Source organism: Pezoporus flaviventris, unplaced genomic scaffold (genome assembly GCF_033815535.1).
Source record: "Pezoporus flaviventris isolate CSIRO_AGI_PZ_B2104156 unplaced genomic scaffold, CSIRO_AGI_Pfla_v1 ptg000037l, whole genome shotgun sequence".
NCBI classification, from domain to species: Eukaryota; Metazoa; Chordata; class Aves; order Psittaciformes; family Psittacidae; genus Pezoporus; species Pezoporus flaviventris.
Window position 1 is genome coordinate 11,539,027 of NW_026892585.1, and position 19,991 is coordinate 11,559,017.

General features: G+C 38.1%; 1 protein-coding gene across 17 annotated transcripts in view; it reads right to left on the reverse strand.

Moving 5' to 3' along the window:
- Nucleotides 1–19,743, reverse strand: part of LRRFIP2 (LRR binding FLII interacting protein 2) — a 50,444-nt gene extending 30,701 nt beyond the window's left edge. For 6 of the 17 annotated variants that reach the window (XM_061464715.1, XM_061464713.1, XM_061464711.1 and 3 more), the window contains exons 1-3: nucleotides 19,671–19,735; nucleotides 10,525–10,629; nucleotides 5,201–5,287 (exon numbers count right to left, since the gene is read on the reverse strand). In XM_061464715.1, coding sequence (XP_061320699.1) covers nucleotides 5,201–5,287; nucleotides 10,525–10,614 — 177 coding nt within the window. In that variant the 5' untranslated portion in view covers nucleotides 10,615–10,629; nucleotides 19,671–19,735. Of the gene's footprint in view, nucleotides 1–891; nucleotides 946–3,692; nucleotides 3,744–5,200; nucleotides 5,288–10,524; nucleotides 10,630–19,129; nucleotides 19,412–19,503; nucleotides 19,551–19,670 lie in introns of those variants that run through there. The other 11 variants (XM_061464702.1, XM_061464701.1, XM_061464709.1 and 8 more) reach the window with 6 other exon arrangements.
- Nucleotides 19,744–19,991: the final 248 nt, after the last annotated feature.

Here is a 19,991-nt window from a genome sequence, read left to right on the forward strand (position 1 = left end):
TATTACAGAAACCCAGCAATACTTAAAGAGCAAGAAAGGACACAATAATGAGCAGATGAGCATCAGCATCAGTTTAGAACGAAAGCCCATGTTACAGATCAGTATTCCTTATCTTTAGCAGGTGGCACTGATTCAGGATCCCCGAGTCAGTAGAAGTATTTACTTTATCAAATACCATTTTCTGTTCATGGAATTTCTGACATAGGGAAAAATGGAAAAGAGATTTTTTTTTTTCTCATTAGACTTATCTATCAAGACCAGTGTTTGACCATTAATAGCACCTTCACATCTGACAGTGAGATTTAACGCGTAGCAGCAATCATAAGACAGTTAAAAACTTAGATAGAAATCTTAATCTCCTACCCTTCCAAGACAAGCCAATTAATTCTTACTAACTGGCAATATCCGAAGCCTAAGTCATTACTATTACCCAGTTTTTAAAGAAAGAAATGAAACACATTAGACTGGAACAACACTGAAAGATGACACTTAAACCTCAACATTAAATATACGTTATACCAAATAACTGTTGAACTACATATATTTCCAAAAACTTATTCAATTATTTTCAGCAACAAAACTATACTGTAAATAAATATGTGCAGTAAAGGAAAAAGAAGCACAAGGTACTCACAGTAAAAACAGTCAATTAAAACGTGACACCAGATTCTTTTGAAATGTAAAGATGCTCATATATAAAAATAAACTACCTTAACACTGATAGAAATAAACACCAGATGAACTTTAACATTACGTGTGACAAAACGTTAACTCTAAAACTGCTAAAACTTGGAAGAGTAAAAAAGCATCACCCATCCTTAAGAAAATGAAACCAAAACAAAAAACTTTTTTAAAGGCCATGATGGGAAAGCATACAGTTTGAACACAAACCAAATATGAATGTCGACTGGACCGCTGAGAATACCTGGCCCTCTCTGAATCTTCCTGAGAAAGAAGAAATGCAGAATTATTTCATTTAATAAAAAAGAAGATGACAAAGTAAAAACAAGCAAGGGCAACATGCTGTTAGCACCTGTAATGCTGTGTATTATTTTGAATAAAACACTGTGGCAAGTGAACCTATTCAAGTCAGAAGAATTGTGATTTCACCTTATGAGGATGGGTATGCCAACATACTACCTCAGGTGATGTAAATAAGGGGGGTTAATATAGTTAATAATTAGTGTCCAGTAGTCAATCTTTCTTCTGATTACTATATTAATGCAGGAAAAAGTACAAGATTTTTAAAATTATGACACCAAAGTAAAAATTAAAGAATTTAAAAGCATTACAAAATTACATTAGTAAGAAATCTACTATACTATTACTAGAGTCAGATTGTGAACATTTTACAAAGTCGTTTAAGCCCTAAGAGATTATCTTTCCCAGTTCCCTCATACATATTTCAGATTTTCTCCTCTATTCTAGGAACAAAGCTTCTTAAGCAAATAGATCAATTAAGTTCTATAGGTAGTTCTGCTCTACAATGACAGTGAAAATAACAAACCCAACTTATGAAATTTGGGGGAGGACAACTAGCTAAGGCACCTCAATACCTTTTGTTCTGTTGAAAGATCAGAGAATGCTAATTTTGGTTCACAAAAGGAACATAATAAAGCAGGACAAAAATACAAGTAATTTAAACATCAAAACGTTTCACGTGCCATAAGCTTCTCAAATTTTTAGTTACAGTATGTAAGCATGTTATGAATAACCTTAATTTTAAACTATTCCACTTGGGCTCTAGAACGAAAAACCCTTCTTTAAATGACTCACTTCCTACAGTTTTCAACATGCAAACTATTCTAAAGACTGTAACCCAATTATGTCTAGGGTTCAAAGCTCAATCTCCAGATGACAGCTGGATACCTAAAGTCTGGCTTTCATACTGCTTATGGTCCCTTGGTTATTTTCTACAATATCACTGGACACACGTTTAATATTATTTTGTAACTATTCAAGGGGCCTATTTAATACTCCACAAGCAGATAATTTCCCCAAAGCAGTGGGGGGAAGAGAGGTTCATTTCAAGACATTTTAGTCTTCCTCTCTACGGTGTCTATTTTGAGGTTTAAAATGAACATTTATGCTCTATAATCTTTCAACGCATCATAAGCAAATCACTGCCAGTTTTAAATACAGTTTGTGCCTGTGGTCTGAATGGACAAATACCTGTTAATAACATCTGCGGCTTTCAAGCAGTTTGCTATTTATATAAGGTTCCTCTTAAGTGATGGTGTAACACCCCAGGTAATAATATGGTCCTAATAATGCAGAACTTTAGCTTCTGATACAATTTTCTGTAGGTAATTTACATAAGGTAAAAAGTCTCTTCCTGAAATACAATTAGAAAATAGAAAGCCAGTGTTCAGCATATTCAGGCTAAAGGATAAAGGAAGTACTATAGCACATATTGCAAACACAGCTGCTGCTGCTAGCGATCAAGCTTGATTTCAAAGAATTCAAAGTTTAAAAAATGCACTTCATATAAAACAGAGCTTAGGTCTCCTGATCCAGGAAAGGAGTGCTCAGAAACCTCCTGCAGTTGTGCAGCTGCCTCTTGAGAATGCAAAAAGAAGGTGGCATTAATTTTGAAGTGAGATTGCTCACAGATGTAATCTGTCTTCCATAGTTTGGGAACCCTCACTCTCCAGGAAAAAAGCATTCAAATGTGCATTCCACCAAGGGATAACAGGAACCTATGTCACTCTTTATAAGTGACATGAGAACTAATATATACACAGATGTCAGCTAGACAAAGAAACAATATAAAGTCAGTATAACTTTTGTTGTATATATGAAATTCTAATGACAGTTCTAGGATCTCCCAACAGAAGTGCTGATTAACTGTCATGGTAGTTTTAACTACTTGAAATTATGGTTAGTCTCTGCTTGTATTATTTAAATCTTCTTGATTCAAAATATCCACAGCACAAACGCTTCCTTGTAAACATAAAAAGAGGCTCATCTCCCATGTGCCTAGAAAGGAACTCTCTAAGGAAACATTGCACTAAATTAGTACAAACTGAACAGCAGCTTTCTCATACACTAACTCAACTATCTCCACTCCTTCCTACTTTGTGGATTTAATCTAAATAAATGAACAGTCAAATACTTTTTCACTATTCACTGAATAAGACGGTTAAGAGTAAAAGAATGGAAGTGATGCATGGGGTGGCAGGGTTACTGTCATCCCCCCACCCCCCCTTCTTTTTAAATCTTTTAGAATTATTTTTGTAAATCACAGAAGATACTCAGTCATAAGTGAAAAGACCAGCATTGCCATGTTACCCAAAGAGGAAACAAATAAATGAAAGTCCACTAAGAAAAACAAGTAAAAACCCCAAGCCTCACAAGTTAAGTACAATAAAAACATTTCACTGTTGAAAAGATGTTTAGCTAGATTGAAACTAAGGTGATTTGATTTTCAATATTCATGACTTCAAGCCAGCACATGGTGGAAACAAAAAGCCCACTTGATTTTTAAGAAAAGCATCTCATTACATAGTTTGCCTTTTGCTGCCATAAGGTACATTGCATCTCCCCTTTCACATATAGTTTAGACGTAACTTTTTCCAGTAATAAAGCATTTGGAAAAGACACACCACAAAACATTAGTAAATTACTTCCTCCAACTCTCGTGTTAGCTCTCTGAGCAACAAACCCATGCACAACAGGTGGTTTTAGCCTACCATCCATTTCTGGATATGAGCCCATTTTCTATCATATAAATGCTGAGAAAGCTACAGAATGTAAAAACAAAAAACAAACAAACCATTTACAATATAGATTGGACATGAGACTAGATTCTTAAATCAAAAAGTTGAAAAACACCCAAGTTAATTGCTAAGGAATAGTCAGTATAATATCAGATACCTACAACAGTTCGAAGAGTGACAGTACAGAATAATGACAACCATGTCAAAAATTGAGGCAAAATCATGGTTAGTGAACGGCACTTGTTATTATCACAGGAAAAAAAATAATAAAATCAGTATTTACATGGATTTGAATATAATCATGATAAATAATAAAGTCTCAATTTTTTGCATCTATGTCAAAACCTGAACCATGAAATAATCAGACTGCTGAAAACCTAGTTCCTAGGGGTTTTTTGCTCAAGAAAATCAAACTTCTTTTTAGGAGAAATACAGAACTACAAGTGTAAATATTAGCTCTTTGTTTTTGGTTGTTTTTTTGTTTTGTTTTTTTTTTCGTAATAAAGATCCTGGCAATAGCTATTTGTTGTAAATACTTTTGGTATAATCCATATGGGAAGAAATTGACTGAAAACTGCATATCCAAAGTCACATATCCAAATTAGCGTTACTAAGTATATTATAAACGCATTAAAAATTCTCTCTTTTTTTCACAGTAGTTTATCCTATACATTAAGCAGTGGTCACATGTGAAAAGGTCACATTTACTATCTATCCTGTGCTGCCAGTTATCCATATTTACATGGACCTTTTGCACAGCAACAAGCAGCAAAGAAACTGCCTTAAGTAACTGCTCTTATAAAAGCACAGGAGTCACCAGCTAACTCAGACACAAATATTGTCATTCAAATCCAGACAATATTAAACTTCACATTAGAACTTGAAAACTGTTCCTCTCTATGCAGAATTACTTATGCAAGCCCGAGTTCCGACACTATTACCATTACCCTCTCTTCTGCTTATTTCAATCAAATAAGCAGTAATAGGAAAGCCTCAGCCCTTTAAATATCTAAAGATAAACATTTAGATTAATCTTTGTCCAATTTTGATTGCTAGCATTGAACTTACTATATTTGTTAAAGGTAAAACATCCAAACATTTGATTGTGCCTCTAAAGTTAGAATTTAAAAATCACATGAAAAATGTTTCATTTTTCATATGAAAGAAGAGCAGCAAAAGCCTATTTCATATAGCATGTTTTTTCTACAACATGAGTGAAACTAGTAAGAAAGTTGAAAAACAATGGTCACATGAAGGTTTTGTGAAGTGCTATCCATAGGTAAATAAAAAGCAAATCATCCTTTCAAATACATAACCCAAGAGGGAAGAGGAAGGGATGGGGCAAGAGAGAGCAGCTAGCAGTTGCCTGATGCTGAAAATACTCAGTATGCAGCTGAATTGCACCAAAAGACAAAACCTGATGCAAGTTGCATTTAGAGTTGTGCTAAAGGTTTGCAACAATTTCTGATGATTTACATTACCTCTTTTTGCTGCCGCTCCAGCTCTCTCATACGTATATCTCTTGCTTCTGCTCGAGCTGCCCGTTTGGCTGCAAGCCTGGCTTCTGCCTACAAGTAAATTGGAAATACTGAAAGTTACAGTTTTTTTTTGCATAATGGTTTGAGTACTTAATAATATCTTCATAAAACCACATTAGGATTACTATTTATATATATTGTGATGTTAGAAAGAAATCCGTTCTCAATGAAATTCAGAAAAAAACCCTTCAGAACTCCAAACACCCAAAACATTTAATTTTACACAACTTCTTAAAACTGTAAACTTCAATTAGTTTCAAATAGTGTTTTGCTTTTGGTTAAGGATACATCTTTCCTGATTTTGTCACTATCACAGCATAATTTATGTAAAACATAAGAAACCTATGAAATTTGTGACAATTGCAAGTAACTGTCTTCTACCGTGCTTCAGGAAAAAGGAGGGGATATTTAACACAGTTCTACTTTACATGGTGACTAAACTACAGGTACAAAAATATCAAATAATGACAAGAAAGAATGCAAACACATTGCATCTTGATTACTTAAAACAGTTTGCTTTAACTTCAAATGACTCTCATTAAGACTTTTTCTATATTATGCACACATAGATGAAATTATTCCAAGTCTGTGTCAGCACTCTTGACTGCCACGATGCAATCCTTTTTCCAAGCAGCATAAAGCTACTCTTCTTCCTACCTGATGACAGCACACAAGAAGAGTAAGGGAATTCCCATGCAACAGGAAGTCCTTTCTCACTTGCAGCCCTACTCTGTAAATTGACTGTAATCACAGTTCTGTGGCACATAAACTTCCACATAGGCATTTATGTGGCACAGAGAGAGAAAGAACTCAAACAGCTTACATGTCTAGGTTTAGTTCTGTCTGTAGCTCAGCAGATATGCACATCTAGCCTTTAGACTTTGGCAAGGCTTTAACATCTATGAACACTAGTATTTAATCAAGACAGAAAGCTCATTTGTTTACTGATCCATACTAAAAAAACAATTCACATTTCACCACTCTCCCTCACTCCTACAGCCAGAGACCTAACTTTTACATTCCTATAGTAGAAGCAGAAATTTCATTTTTTTCCAATTTACTAAACCCTTGATAAAATACAGGGGAATTCTAAAAAAAAAAAAAAAAAAAAAAATCGCCATCAAAATCAAACCATCTCATCTTTTCAGAGAAATTTTTTAGTAAAAAATGGTTTGGTGTTAATTATTAATCTGAGCAACCATATTTCTCAAAAAAGTACACAATTTCAAAAAGATAAAGAAGCCAGCAAATTAACTGAAAGCACAGCTCTTGGGCTTAGTTCACCAAACCCTAGAGCAAGAGACAAACTGTATTACCATTTGATAGGCCCTCATACCCAATAACTCTTTATTCTCAGCAGAACTGTTAAGAAAGCAGACCTTGTTATTTATAGAACACTCAAAAATCTTGGTAACTATGCCATTCTAATTCCATTAGCCTTTGAATTGAAAAACATTCCAAATACAACCCTTATTCCTTGCTATGAGGAGTTTGGGAGTCAGTTAGGATTGCTTGCCAATGTTTAACTTTCATTAAACAAATTTCAGTTCTAGAAAACTACCAACGGACTACTATGGTCTTGATTTCAGTTTCACGAGACAATCTCTATTTGTTATTTGGAAAGGCAGAACTTTCCACAGGACAGGAGAAACCATCTTCTATACCAGTTGGCTTATACTCTTTGTCAATCTAAGAAAGCTAACAGCTTCACAATATCTCACTTGAGACACTGAATAATATGGAAAGTGCACTGCTTCCAGAAAAAGGACAGACAGATCCCTGTCCCTGGATAAGTACATCACCTTTACTATTCCTTGGTTTCAGAAAGCACAGGGAATTCAATGCCAGGAAGGATAACACACAACAGAATACAAAGTGTGTCCTAAAGAAAGAGGTCTGGTAACTCAGAAGCTCTTGGAATAAGGCAGTAATTCGCTCTGATGTGGATGTGCTTTGTTTAGTGCAGAGGCACTGCAGGACAGCTTGTCTCAATGCAAACTCCCACAGCAAGAAAAACTTATAACTCTCCATGAACAGTGCCAGTCCTATAAGGAGTGAAGAGAGGAAAGATGGAGAAAATGAAAGAAATCTCACAAAGAGGAAGTACTTTAACCAAACCCTTCACATCTTACAACAGAGCCCTTACCTTCCATTTTCAAGACATCTCAATCAGTGCAAAAAAATCAGTACACAGAAACAAATTTATTGGATCAGTACCAAAGAATTTTTTACACAGTTTTCTAGAACACAGGTATTTGTTGGTACCAAAAGGAAGAGATCAGATTTTTTTTCACATGTCCCATAGAACAAGGAAATCACAATTTTATCAAATTAGTGCAGTGAGAAAGAATCAGATTAGTGCTTTCTGAAATCTGAACATTTGGAGGAAAAAACCCTGAAGCTTCATACACTACACTAGGATTTTTTGCTAGTATTACAAACCCCTACAATTCCTAGTGCCATTTTGTGACTGCTCTGAATACCAGAGCACTTCTATGCAGTTCTCCCACGCAGATGATCCCGAGTGCCAGTCTTACATGTTCAGCGTATTCTGTTCAGCTTCTCTTAATACCTAGAACACCTTTTAGGAATGTTTTCCTCAGAAGACATCTAACTTCTGGATTATGGGACTCAATTCAACTGCTGTAAGCAACATCTGCTAAAAAGGTAATTTCAGAACAGGAAGCTGAAGAACAAAACACGTTTTGACAATAAAAAGATAAGTAAACCATGTTGCAGAGATAATGGCCCCAGAACAGCAAAGTACATCTACTCTATATATTCAGGCACTGACAAATGGCATGCCTTATGTCAGCAGGGTAACTCAAAATTTCCCCAGCCTCAAATGATAAGGTATATGCACAGGAGAGTAAAATCAGATGTTATTTAAAGACAGAGCTTAGTTTTCTTAGCTAGCCTCTACTGTTAGAGCCCAAGAAATGCATTCTGTTCCTTTAAACTAAAAGTCGTCTTTAGAGTAAGTTAGCTAATATGAAGAATTACAGCTACTAATTCAATGACAACAGCTGCTGTCTGACAACAGATCTGAGGGCCAGCTTCTCCTACACAGACTGAGGGATTAACAACCTGACAGCAGTACATATTGTAATAATACCATATTCATAATGAAATACAACTACACATTCTATTTTAAAATTGGGGAACAATTTTAAGACTTAAAGTGCAGCCTGGGTATGGCAGCAGAAAAGAAGCAATGGTGCTATGCAAAGCCTCAAAAACGTGTATACAAAGGCAACAAACCATTTAATTCTGAAATATGTTGAGTTCTCTTCTCCCTAACAAGCCATGAAAGGTGACCCTCAAAACCCACAAAAGTGCCAGAATATTAGAAAGGGAAAAAATAACTCCAATAAGAAAATCAGAAGGAATATTTAGAACAATCCAGATAGGTTTTAATAATTACTAATAAACATAAAGCAGTTAAAGACAATATGAAATGCCTAACCCTTAAATGGTATGCTGATTACTGTACAATTTTTAGTTATTTTAATCAGATTTAGATTAATATCAGAATACTGAATGAGTTTCATGAACTTTTCAACAAGCTGTCTACCAGCTCATTTTTGACAGAAAAAGAGGGAAGACTTAATATACCTTAATCCCTGGAACAGGCATATTCAACTCTTACCTCTGCAAAACAACACCTCTAGCTGTGAGACCTCTTATTAGTTTAACTTAGCATTAAGGGGTGGGGGGGGAACCTTCACAGAATCACAGAATCAATGAGGTTGGAAAAGACCGTTAAGATCATCAAGTCCAACCATTCCCCAGCACTGCCAATGCCACCACTAATCCATGTCATTGAGGGCCTCATCCACACAGTGTGTGAACACTTTCAGGGACAGTGATTCTACCACTGCCCTGGGAAGCCTGTTTCAATGCCTGAGCACTCTTCTATGAAGAAATTTTTCCTAATATCCAATCTAAACCTCTCCGGCACAGATTTGTTCACTTTTGTTTAATTTACACTTATGCTCAAATTCTAATTGATGGGGTTAGAGATGTAAGAGAACAAAGCCCCAAAGTAGTTTTAGGTAAGATAACACTTATGACACCTTGCTATTGAGATCTTTCTTTCTAGGCTAAGTTGCAAGCTGATGTTATTATACTGGTACCATGTGGAGAATACTCATAAGAAATTAAAAGCTAAATTCCTTCCCCTTTGTTAACTATTCTCCCCCAAAAAAATGAGATAGAACTTGAGAGTGAGACAACACATGACCCTAAGCCCCACACAGAACATATCTGACAGGGCAAGAACTTCCACCAGGCTTGGTGAGAAAACAGCTTTCTGGAAAGTTACCAACTAAATAAAAATATTTTATCTTTGCTGACAGACCATTTCCTATGCCTACAGCCTACAATGGCTGCATCTGAAAACATTTTTCAAAGATCTATCACATACACACTTTATAAACACAAGTATATGTACTATACACACACATATATATAGACAACAGTTTACATTACAAGGCCAATTAGAATCTGCATTTTGCACTCATTTATGCCAAGTATGATAAGCAGCTTTGTAGATGTCTAGCTTAAAGCTCCTGTATCCACTTGTATACAAACAGTGCTAAGGCTTCTGTTTCCAAGTGGCAGCACTTCCAGAAAACCTCAACTTCAAATAGGTATCTGTAAGACCCTAAATTCTGTCTGCCTCCTTCCTATATCCGGTGGGACAAAATTCCCCTTTGTATGAATTTCTTGATAATTGCATTTTTGACTGCTTACCTCCAGCTCTGTTTTCAGGTGGTGAAGCTGTTAAGAAAGTTCTGGTATGGTATACATACTAGGCTTATTTTGACAGAAACGTGACTTTTCACATTTGAAATAGAAATGCATTACAGATATCTTTTAATAATGACAACTGCTCATCCAACACTAATACACTATATTCACCACATACTGCACACTGCAATGGGATAAATTTGGATTTTTTTCTTTCTTTTTTAGTTTTAGACCTGAGATAGCAACTGGATTATTCATTTATCTTTAGCTAAAATACATAACTATACGCAGAAATATCTGCTAAGTTTAAAAGTGATCTTGGTAATTTGCACTTATCATAAAATTAATCTCATTATATAAATATTTCAGTAAACATCTTATTAAAAATACTCTTAGTTTATATTAGTTGGCATATTTTTGGCTAATTACACTTCTTAACGCTCATGTTAAAAAGTACTTTTTCTGGATAATGAGACCGCTTTCATCTGAATTTAAGAAATTGGAAATGAACCAACCTCTCTGGCAATGTTACTCAGAGCTTCATCTTCTGCAGAAAACCTGTCTTTCACAGGAGTTCTCTTCCGTCCTGACCCAGGAGTTCCCATTTTTATTCTCTGGTTCTGTATTTGCAAAAACAGACAGGAAAAAGATCAGTTTTCAGATACAGAATTAAAAACAAACAATTCACACCACAAACTGTAATAAGCTTCCCCATTCTTTAGCTATGTAATACCTCAAAAACCTACATGACATTGGCATAAAGTTATCCAGCTGCTGTATTTCTAGGAAAACTTTATCACAAAGCCTTGTGGCAGCTTTACAGAACACCACTGCATCCCACAAGGTACATACTCAACATTTTTCTGCTAGACAGAACTCATCAGTTTACCTACAGGTTCAAAGTTATGCACAGCTGTCAACTGCTCCTTGCTCAGTGATAATACCTATATATGCTGTTGCTTTTCACAACTCCTAAAAAAAAAAAAAGTATCCATTTAAATTTATGGCTGTGAAGAAAACCTAAAGGTAACAACAGGTTCAAGAACTAAACTTACAAGATCAGTCCCTATAGCTCTCAAAACCAAAAAAAGAGAGATTCAGTAGACAAACTTCAAAGCATCCAAGCAGGTAGCTGTGGTTTATTGACACTGTAATGCAGCTGTTCTCATTCATCTGCAACTGAATGAGATATGCAGTCTTCTACTAACGTAGAAGATTAACTATAGTAGAAGTAAAGATGTTTCTAGACAAAAATTCTTTTGCCTAAGAAGATTCATAATCTGGGAAATAAGAGAAACATGCTAGTATCATATACCCACTATAATACATAAAATGCCCTCTTACTCTTCTTCCAGAAGCCTCTGTTACTAATGGCAAGGATATAAAATTCACCACCAAAGCAAAATATTGTGCATACAGCCACAGACAACAGCATATTACTCAATCTAAATTAGTGTTTTCAAATACCCTAAAGAAGCCCTACTTCCAGACATCCAGTTACTTCCAAAAGTCAGATCAGAATTTGGTGATAGTCCAGCTATTTGATATAAACAAGATAAGTATCCCACATAAGGCTTGGGTATACACCTTATTTTGAACAAGATTTTCTTCACAAAAATAAGAGGTCTAAAAGGGAACTGCTACCCTTTAAAACTAACTAGTGCAAGAACTATCTTTCATACTAGGTCTTATCATCAAACATTCACGAATTCCTTACAGTTTAATCGGGGAGAGGAAGTGTGTGTGTGGGAGAAACATGATGGGTATTTTTGTGCAAGCAAAGCTTTAAGTTTATTATTTTTTTTACACAGCAGTCACAAAGCCAAAATATATTGGGGTACTTTCTGGCACACGAAGATACCAAGTAGCACCATGGCTTTTTTTGTATTTTAGCTTCCATACTTCTTCCCCCTTTATAACTTTATGTCACTAGTCCTCTCTTCTCCTTGCAGGCAGGACGCCTTTTATCCTGCTTCAAATTCTGCAGGTATTTTACTGTTCTTAATGTGCTCAGACAAGAAGAAACAGGTATTTGCTGATGAGACAAATGACAACAAAGATTTGAAACTAGATGCATCCCCCTCCTTCTTAAAAGCTCCTGCATAGCAAAGATACAATTACGCAATAATCTTATTCATTTCCAAGTTGCTATTCTGAGACCAAAGCTGAACATACTCAGTATTGCAGGTGCACAACTCCTTCATTGTGTAAATACCATAAAGATGACCTTACAGTGTTTGTAGATCAGTAGCAGAAGAATAAAACTGCAGTATCTGAAAGCAACACAGATGCACTTCTATCATCCATTAATGAACACACTCCTGATGGGGAAGAGTGGACATAAGTACCCCTGCTGGATTCCATCCATTCCTCCACAGGCTGCTCGTTCATTCTGCAGTACAGAGTGTTTGGATAAAATAGAGGCATTTGGACCAACACACAGGACTCACCAGCCAGGGAGCGTTTCTGCCATCTGCCTGCAGCTAATGGTTCAATTTATTTGTTACTCCCCCACAACATGAGGTTTTTTTGCTACTGTTGTTTTTCCTTTATTCTGGTGTTAGCAGCACACTTTCAGGAAGAAACACAAGATTCCAGTCCCACTCTTATCAGTGGCTGGGATGGGTCTTGGAAGTAGGACAGCAGAGCTCAAAACCAGGGTGAAGAGAGACTCTGAGATAAGGCCCAAGACAAGTATTCCCACTGTTAATCCATTTGGTAAAAGTCTCTCTGTTTAGTCTCAAAAACAAGCAAGCAAACTTATCTTTTGTACTCAGACTGACTTATACATACATACATATATATATATATATAAAAATGTGTATATAAAAATATGCAGAAAGTAGTTTGGAGACCTCTAAGGCAAACTCAAGACCCAAGTCAGTAACTGCTAGGAATTTTTCAAAACTCCAGTAACAATGGTACCATTCCACTCAGGCTATGATCAAGGGAAGGAGTGTTCCAGGGCTGTCAGGGGATGACTGATTACCCCTGCTCTTTCTTTCCACCTTAGCCAGACAACAGGAGCCCCTAGTACAATCAGTGCTTCCCTCCTTAGACTCACAAAAGCTCCTGGTATGGTTAAGGGACACTTCAGCACCCAATACATTACACAAAGGGAAAGGCCTGTCAGAAATTCCTGAGATCCTGAAGCAGCCCAGAGGATGGGGGAGGATGGACCACCACAATCCATCCCATCCTTGACACCAGCTGCATCTAAGCTCCATCAGGAATTTAGAAAGCAAGGGGGTCCAATCTGAACCTCATGAGTCAACACGTGTCTCCCTTACCCTTTGTGCCTTTGGTCTCTGTTCAGTTGTCTTTAGCTGAATTTTACCTCGATTTTGATTTGCATGCTTCATCCATGTAATATGCAATAGAGTGAACCCTGCCATCAAATCCTGCTAAGTTGTGCCTTTATAAATCATATTGAAATAGCTCTTGCTAATACCTTTGAGGGTTATTCTTTCAGTAACTACTCATTTCATGACACCTTTCTAAACTATAAAAGATGATAAAAGCAAAGTATGTTACAATCTTCAGCATTTACAGTTCAGAATTCCTGAGTCACACCTATGACATGTTTATTTCTTACTGCGGGCTGGGTCACATATTGTATTACATGACTGATAAAGTGACATCCTGTTGTATTTCATTCCAAACAAGTATATGAAGTCACCAAACAAACAAGAAGACCAGGAGGAAATCCCTTAAATTCCCTCTCATTTGTCTTTACTTCAGGCATACGTATGTTTTATCTCTCCCACAACTCTCTGCTGTCTACTCTTCTTCCTATTACCTTCTAACTAAATGTTCTCTTTGTTTCTTTCTCACTGTCTAGGAAAAAAGTGTGACCCATCTTACACAAAGCAGAAGCTACACTACAATTTAAGGTCCTATCACTCACCACCTTCAATGGCACCACCTGTTCTGATGCCTGGGTCTATGCCAGTGTATTTGGCATCACATACATGCAAAGCATTCAGATACTACAGTGTGAGCAGGCTATAAATAGACAGACTGAAAGTTCCCTTTTCTCTTTCAAGTAAAACTAAGAGGTAATTGAAATTCACCTACGAACAAGCAATCTCTGTATATTTGACCCAACATAGAAAAGAGCCCTGCCCTAGAACCACTCAGCCTCAGTTTACTAATTAATATTGGAATAAAAGCCAGCAGCCCTGCATTTCAAGTCCATAGCCACAAACAGCAGTTTAAATCTTTAAGGAAATAAAATTCTTTTAATCCTGAGAAGGAATTGCACCTTCTATCCATAATATCCATCCAAAGTTTATTGCATTCCCAGTTGTCCGCTTGCAAAGTTAGTTTTTATCTGCTACAGACCTTTAAATATCTGAATTGAGTGGACCACAAAGGAAGTTCTACAGAATACTGCAGTGGGGGTAACTGACCCTACTGCTGGTAATTATCTTTGACACATGATAAGACAGATAAACACTACTGGGAAGTTGTTCATTATGAAATATAATCTGATTAATTCTACGGTATGAGTACATAAACACCTAAGTTTGTTAGGGTTTTATGTGTCTCTTAAGAAACACGACATAGCACTAAACATTTTCTGAACAAACCTTAAAGATATTACAGAACATATAGTAATAATCTGTGTGATCGATTTCAGTTTCAAATTGATTCAATTTAAATTAGTGGCTAAATACTTTTTATTTCATAAGTACGGAAAGGCAGTGAAGCCAGCAGGAGAGAGGAACAGTAAAGCAGAGGAAGGCAGGAATTTCTTGAAATCAGAGTCTAAAAACTTGAAAGAGAAAGCTCAGTGAAAGTTACTTGAACAAACAAGGTCAGAAAAACATTAACAGATAAGGAAGATGAATGTAAGAAGCAGGAGTAAAAAATAAAACATTTATCACCAGCAAACCAACCACAGCTTGCTAATAAAGCACAAACAGTGGTCATTCATTTTGATTTTTGGCAGTTCCACAAATGTTAAATATAGTTCAAAATACGCTTGAAGTACAGTAAAAAGAGCAAAAGCTTTTTCAAACAGCTAACTAAAAAGAAAGATCTAAGAAGCAGGAGTGCTATGCCACAATGTTGGAGTTTAAATTAAAGAAACTAAATATACTTCATAACTGAACACTTGCTCTTTACTTCACATGAATGCAGCTGCTGAATGAAGGTATGAAAAGTACCATACCTACAATTAAAGCAAAGTTCTAAAAGTTTATGTGCTTGGAAGAACAGTGGAAAACCCAACCCAGCAATTTTAAAGAACTGTCTCATGAAACTACAGCTATAGCAACACAAAACTACAAACAACCCAGAGGTATTATTACTGTGAAACAGCAGAAGGAGCATTCATATTTGAGAAAGAGCAGAAAGACTCACATTGGAAATCAGAATCTTGTTTGCTTAACCTTCAGTGATTTGTCAAAGCAAATGCTAAAGACAACAGAAATAAATGGACATAGAATAAAAATACATTAATTCAGTTAAAATTAAGCAAGACTAACACAAGAGTCTTCCCCAGAAGAAGGGTATGCCCTTTGGAATTACTGTGTCTGTCCATGTGCCCAAAAGTACCTGAGAACAAAAAGGAGTTGCACGATCACAGTGCGATCATGACCCAACAAAGGAGCATGTGGGGAGCAGGAAAGGGAAATAAACAGGGTTTTAATGCAATAGTTTTAAGGACTCACTTAGAATTTTCATTTAGAATAACCTTGTTCTGAAAAAGATTAACTGAAACCAGAGCTGTTGCAAAAAAGAGCTGCTAATATGAGGAACAGTGCCTAACATTAAAGGGAAAAAGCAAAGACTGAGAAAAGCATGTAATTACTGTCTGCCAAAAGATTACAGTGCTTACCACTATGATGGAGGCAAAGTTATTCCAGTTCATGAATAGTGTTTCCATTTTAAAAAACCTGTTCATCTCTAATCACAGCCCACTTCAGAAACTGTTGGCACAAGGTTTCTGCTCTGAACAGACAAGCTGGTGTCAGCTTCTTCAGGAAAAGTTATTCTTTGGATAGCTGACAGCTCACAAGTGCGCAATCTCCCCTTTAATGCAGTATATTTGCAGTTTGTTTGCCATTTTAAAATCTGAGAAATAGAACTTCTCATGAGTTCCTGGTATTTAACTATAGAATGACAGTTCCCTAGTGAAGGTGGAAATCCTCAGTTTGTGTTACGAAGCTAGCGATTAACAGAAAGTCACCAGTTAAGACAACCAAAAAGCCATTACGGAGTCTACAGAAGTGTTGCCTGATGGAGCTTGTAAAGTATAACTGTGCCTGGTTAGGGCTGGTAAACTTACAGTAATGGAAAACAGTAACTGTATCAATGTAGCCTCCAGAGACACCAAGCTATCTTTGGTGACCTACCTCAGTCTTTGCAAACTACTGAAGTTCCAAGACAACATCATGCAGTGATACAGCTTCAAGCAGTGGTACTTATTTTATGAAGTATGAGTTCTCTGCCAGTCAGTTGCTAACAGCTGCACTTGCAGATACCATTATCTCACAAAATAAAACATTACATACAGGAGATTAGCATCAGTGGCAAGATGCATCTGCAGAGCTCTTACAATGGTCACTCAACAGAGGATCTCTCAGGGCACAATGTAAAGCATATGTATGTTTCAGAGAAGCAGTGCAACAGTTGGGACTTTCCTAGAATCAGTGCTACCACAAATGCTGAAGGCCCACAAAAAAAAAAAGAAATCAAACGTGATTTTAAAAATACAAGGAAATAACAGTACTAGAACAAGCACCATGGAATGCAGGACAAAAAGCAAAGCCACAAGAACCTTCAATAAGTGTTTATTCTGAAATGGAAGAACCATCACTTTTGCACTGTTGACTTTTTTCAAAATGAGTATCCTTTCCATCATTTAGCAAAGGAATGATTCAGTACTTATTAAAAAAAAAAAAAACCACAACAAAACACTGCTACTATATTGAGGCTCCATTTTTATTTTTTAATGAAACAAACAGAGAACCCCATGGTAACAACCCACGTTCAGTAACAAGCTGCAACTATTTAAGGTATTTTTCCATTACCAATTTAATACACTCCTACACCCTGTTCTACTACTGCTACAGCTACAGTACAACAAAGAAAAGCTACTGAAGAGAGCAGGACAAATTCTCCTGGGTACTCCCTTAGAGCTTTCTCCACTTGCTGTTTCTTCCATCAGCAGGCACCACTTCTGCTGACTATTCTCTGGTGTAGTAGCAGGCTGGTAGACATAGAAACACTTGGCCCCACTGACCCTTTGGGAGATGCCCCTCCACCTCTTCCCTGGAAGCACCTCTTAACTACATGCCCAAGAAAAAAATAGTAACTTTATCATCTTCACAAGCAGGCAGTACTATTTACAGAAACTATTTTTCAATGACATGTAATGCGTAAACACAGTGTCCATTACACTTAACGTGTTACTCACTTTTCAGATGTTCAAGATAACAGATTTTGATTACTTTCTCAGAAAGTTCATAGAATAATTTCATTACTTTCTCAGAAAGCATCTCTAACAATTTTTTTAATCACTACTGGACTGTACTGATCTATAACCATCACCACGCACCTTCAAATCAGGTTCTTACAAACTATCACTTAGTATCAAATCCGTTACTGGTTTCTAACCCTCTGCTGCCATTATATACCAGAAGTATTCAACTGTATACACCACTCTCCTTTTTTGGCTACATGAACATGCAGACTTCAACGCTATGTGAAAGTCTAGACGTCAACATGTTCTACAGATCCTCACTACTTGCAGCTCAATGTCAACAGCACTTTCTTACCGCTTACATGTGTTGAAGTATTATGCCATCTTCTGAGACAATGAGAGTCATTAAAGAAAAAACAGAAAGCTCATTTGGAGTCAATTCACAAGAAGTACTGATATTTAGGGCAACAAGCTTACACATGACAAATTTCATAGAAGCATAGAATAGTTTGGTTGGAAGGGACCTTAACGCTCATCCAGTTCCAACCCCCTGCCACGGGCAGGGACAGCTTCCACTAGAGCAGGTTGCGCCAAGCCCTGTCCAACCTGGCCTTGAACACTGTCAGGGATGGGGCAGCCACAGCTTCTCTGGGCACCCTGTGCCAGCGCCTCAGCACCCTCCCAGGGAAAATTTTCTGCCTTACATCTCAGTCTCCCCTCTGTCAGGTTAAAAAGCCATTTCCCCTTGTCCTGCCCTTGTAAAAAGCCCCTCTCCAGATTTCTTGTATGCTCCCTTTGGGCACTGGAAGCTGCATTAAGGTCTCCCCAGAGCTTTCTCTTCTCCAAGCTGAATAAACTCAGCTCTCTCAGCCTGTCTCCATAGCAGAGGAGCTCCAGCTCTCTGATCATTTCCATGGCCCTTCTCACACTTTTTCTATTCACAAGTTTTCAGCTACAGCCAGTAATTCAGTTCAGGTGAGTGGATTGACACTCCAAGGTAAACTTCTCCAAACCCAAGGAACACAAAACAATGGAAAAAGCGTATCACGTACATCAAAATATTATGCAATGCAAGAGTGCTTTTCATCTGTTCCTATATCATCACTAAACAACTACATTAAGCATGGAAGCAGACGTATATTCGGATAACTGTTTCTGGGCCCCAATACATTTAGTTACAGCACTTTACAGCCAAGACAATAAATGCTCAAAGAACTCACAACAGAAGTGTTGATTTAATTTTAGAGGTAATTTGTGTCCAAACCCCCACAGACCTCCAAAGATGTCTGATGCTAACACTGATACTTTAAAGAGGCAAAACTGATCCTGGACTTTTCTCATTTCAAGCCAAAAATGTCTGCAAGTGTCTCTAAAATGAGGGAGTCACGGAGTAGATCAAATTCAATGTAGTACTGCTTCACCTACAAAACGTTTTTATTATCGGTGAAATACATAACACTTCAAAGTATCATGCCAGGATTCAAACTGGAAATCACTTAAAACACGTGGAGCAGATCACAGCACAGTGCTCTTTCCAGGCTCCTTCACGAATGTGTCCATCTATCATCATTAACACTCTTTACGATCATAGCAGCAGGGCATACAAAGAAAACAAAATAAAAGAAACTATGGCCTAAAATAAAACAGAAAAGCCCAACTAAGCATCAGAAAGCCTGCCTGAACCATACCAAAACTCCACCGAATGGGCACGCCCTGCTTGCTGCTCTGGGGAACCGTGAGGCTGTGGTAACACGCTTCAAGGAAGTGCGAAAGACACCGAAATACACACAGGTGTGATTTCAGGTCATCTGCTTTTCTCTCCTTCCCTCTCTTTCTCCCCCTCATTCCGCCCTTTCCACTTAGTCCCGGAGGGTGAATGGCACCTTCCCACAGGCCTGCGGGCCGGGGGCGATGAATCGAGCTCGGCAGGCGGGAGGGAACAACCTTGCCGGAAGGGCTCGGCCAGTCCCGGCTTCGCCTCTCCGGTCCTGACAGCGGCCGCAGGGAAGGCGGCCGCACACCGCCGCTGCCGCCGTTACCGTTTCGCTTTCTGTTCTCCTACCTGGCGAGGGAGTCCCCGCCGAGCCGCCGTGCCCTCCCTGCTCCTCTAAACCCGAAGAACCGGGTTCCCACCCTGCTTCCCCACCCCGTCCGGGTTTAGATGTACATGACACCCTCCCCCCCGCCCGGCCCTCGCCCTCTTCTTTTCCGGGCCCCAGGGAGCCTTACCTGCGGGCCAGCCTGATGCAGTACCAGAACGCCTTTATAGAGAGAAGGGAACCGTTTCCTTCTCCCCTCCCCGCCTTACACGGGTGCGAAGGACTCGCGGGTCCAGGAACCGCCGCAGGCTCCTTCCTTCCCTCACTCCCCACGCCCAGAGTCCAAGGAAAGGAGGTAGAAGCCGCCCCAAGGTGAGCGCGGTGCCCGCCGGGCACGGACCATCCAGAGGCCGCAGCAAGGCAGCTGCTGCCTTTCTTCACCCTCCCGCCCCTTCCCCGACAGGGGCCGCAGGGACCGGAGCTTTGGCAAAGATGAGCCGCACCGCTCCAG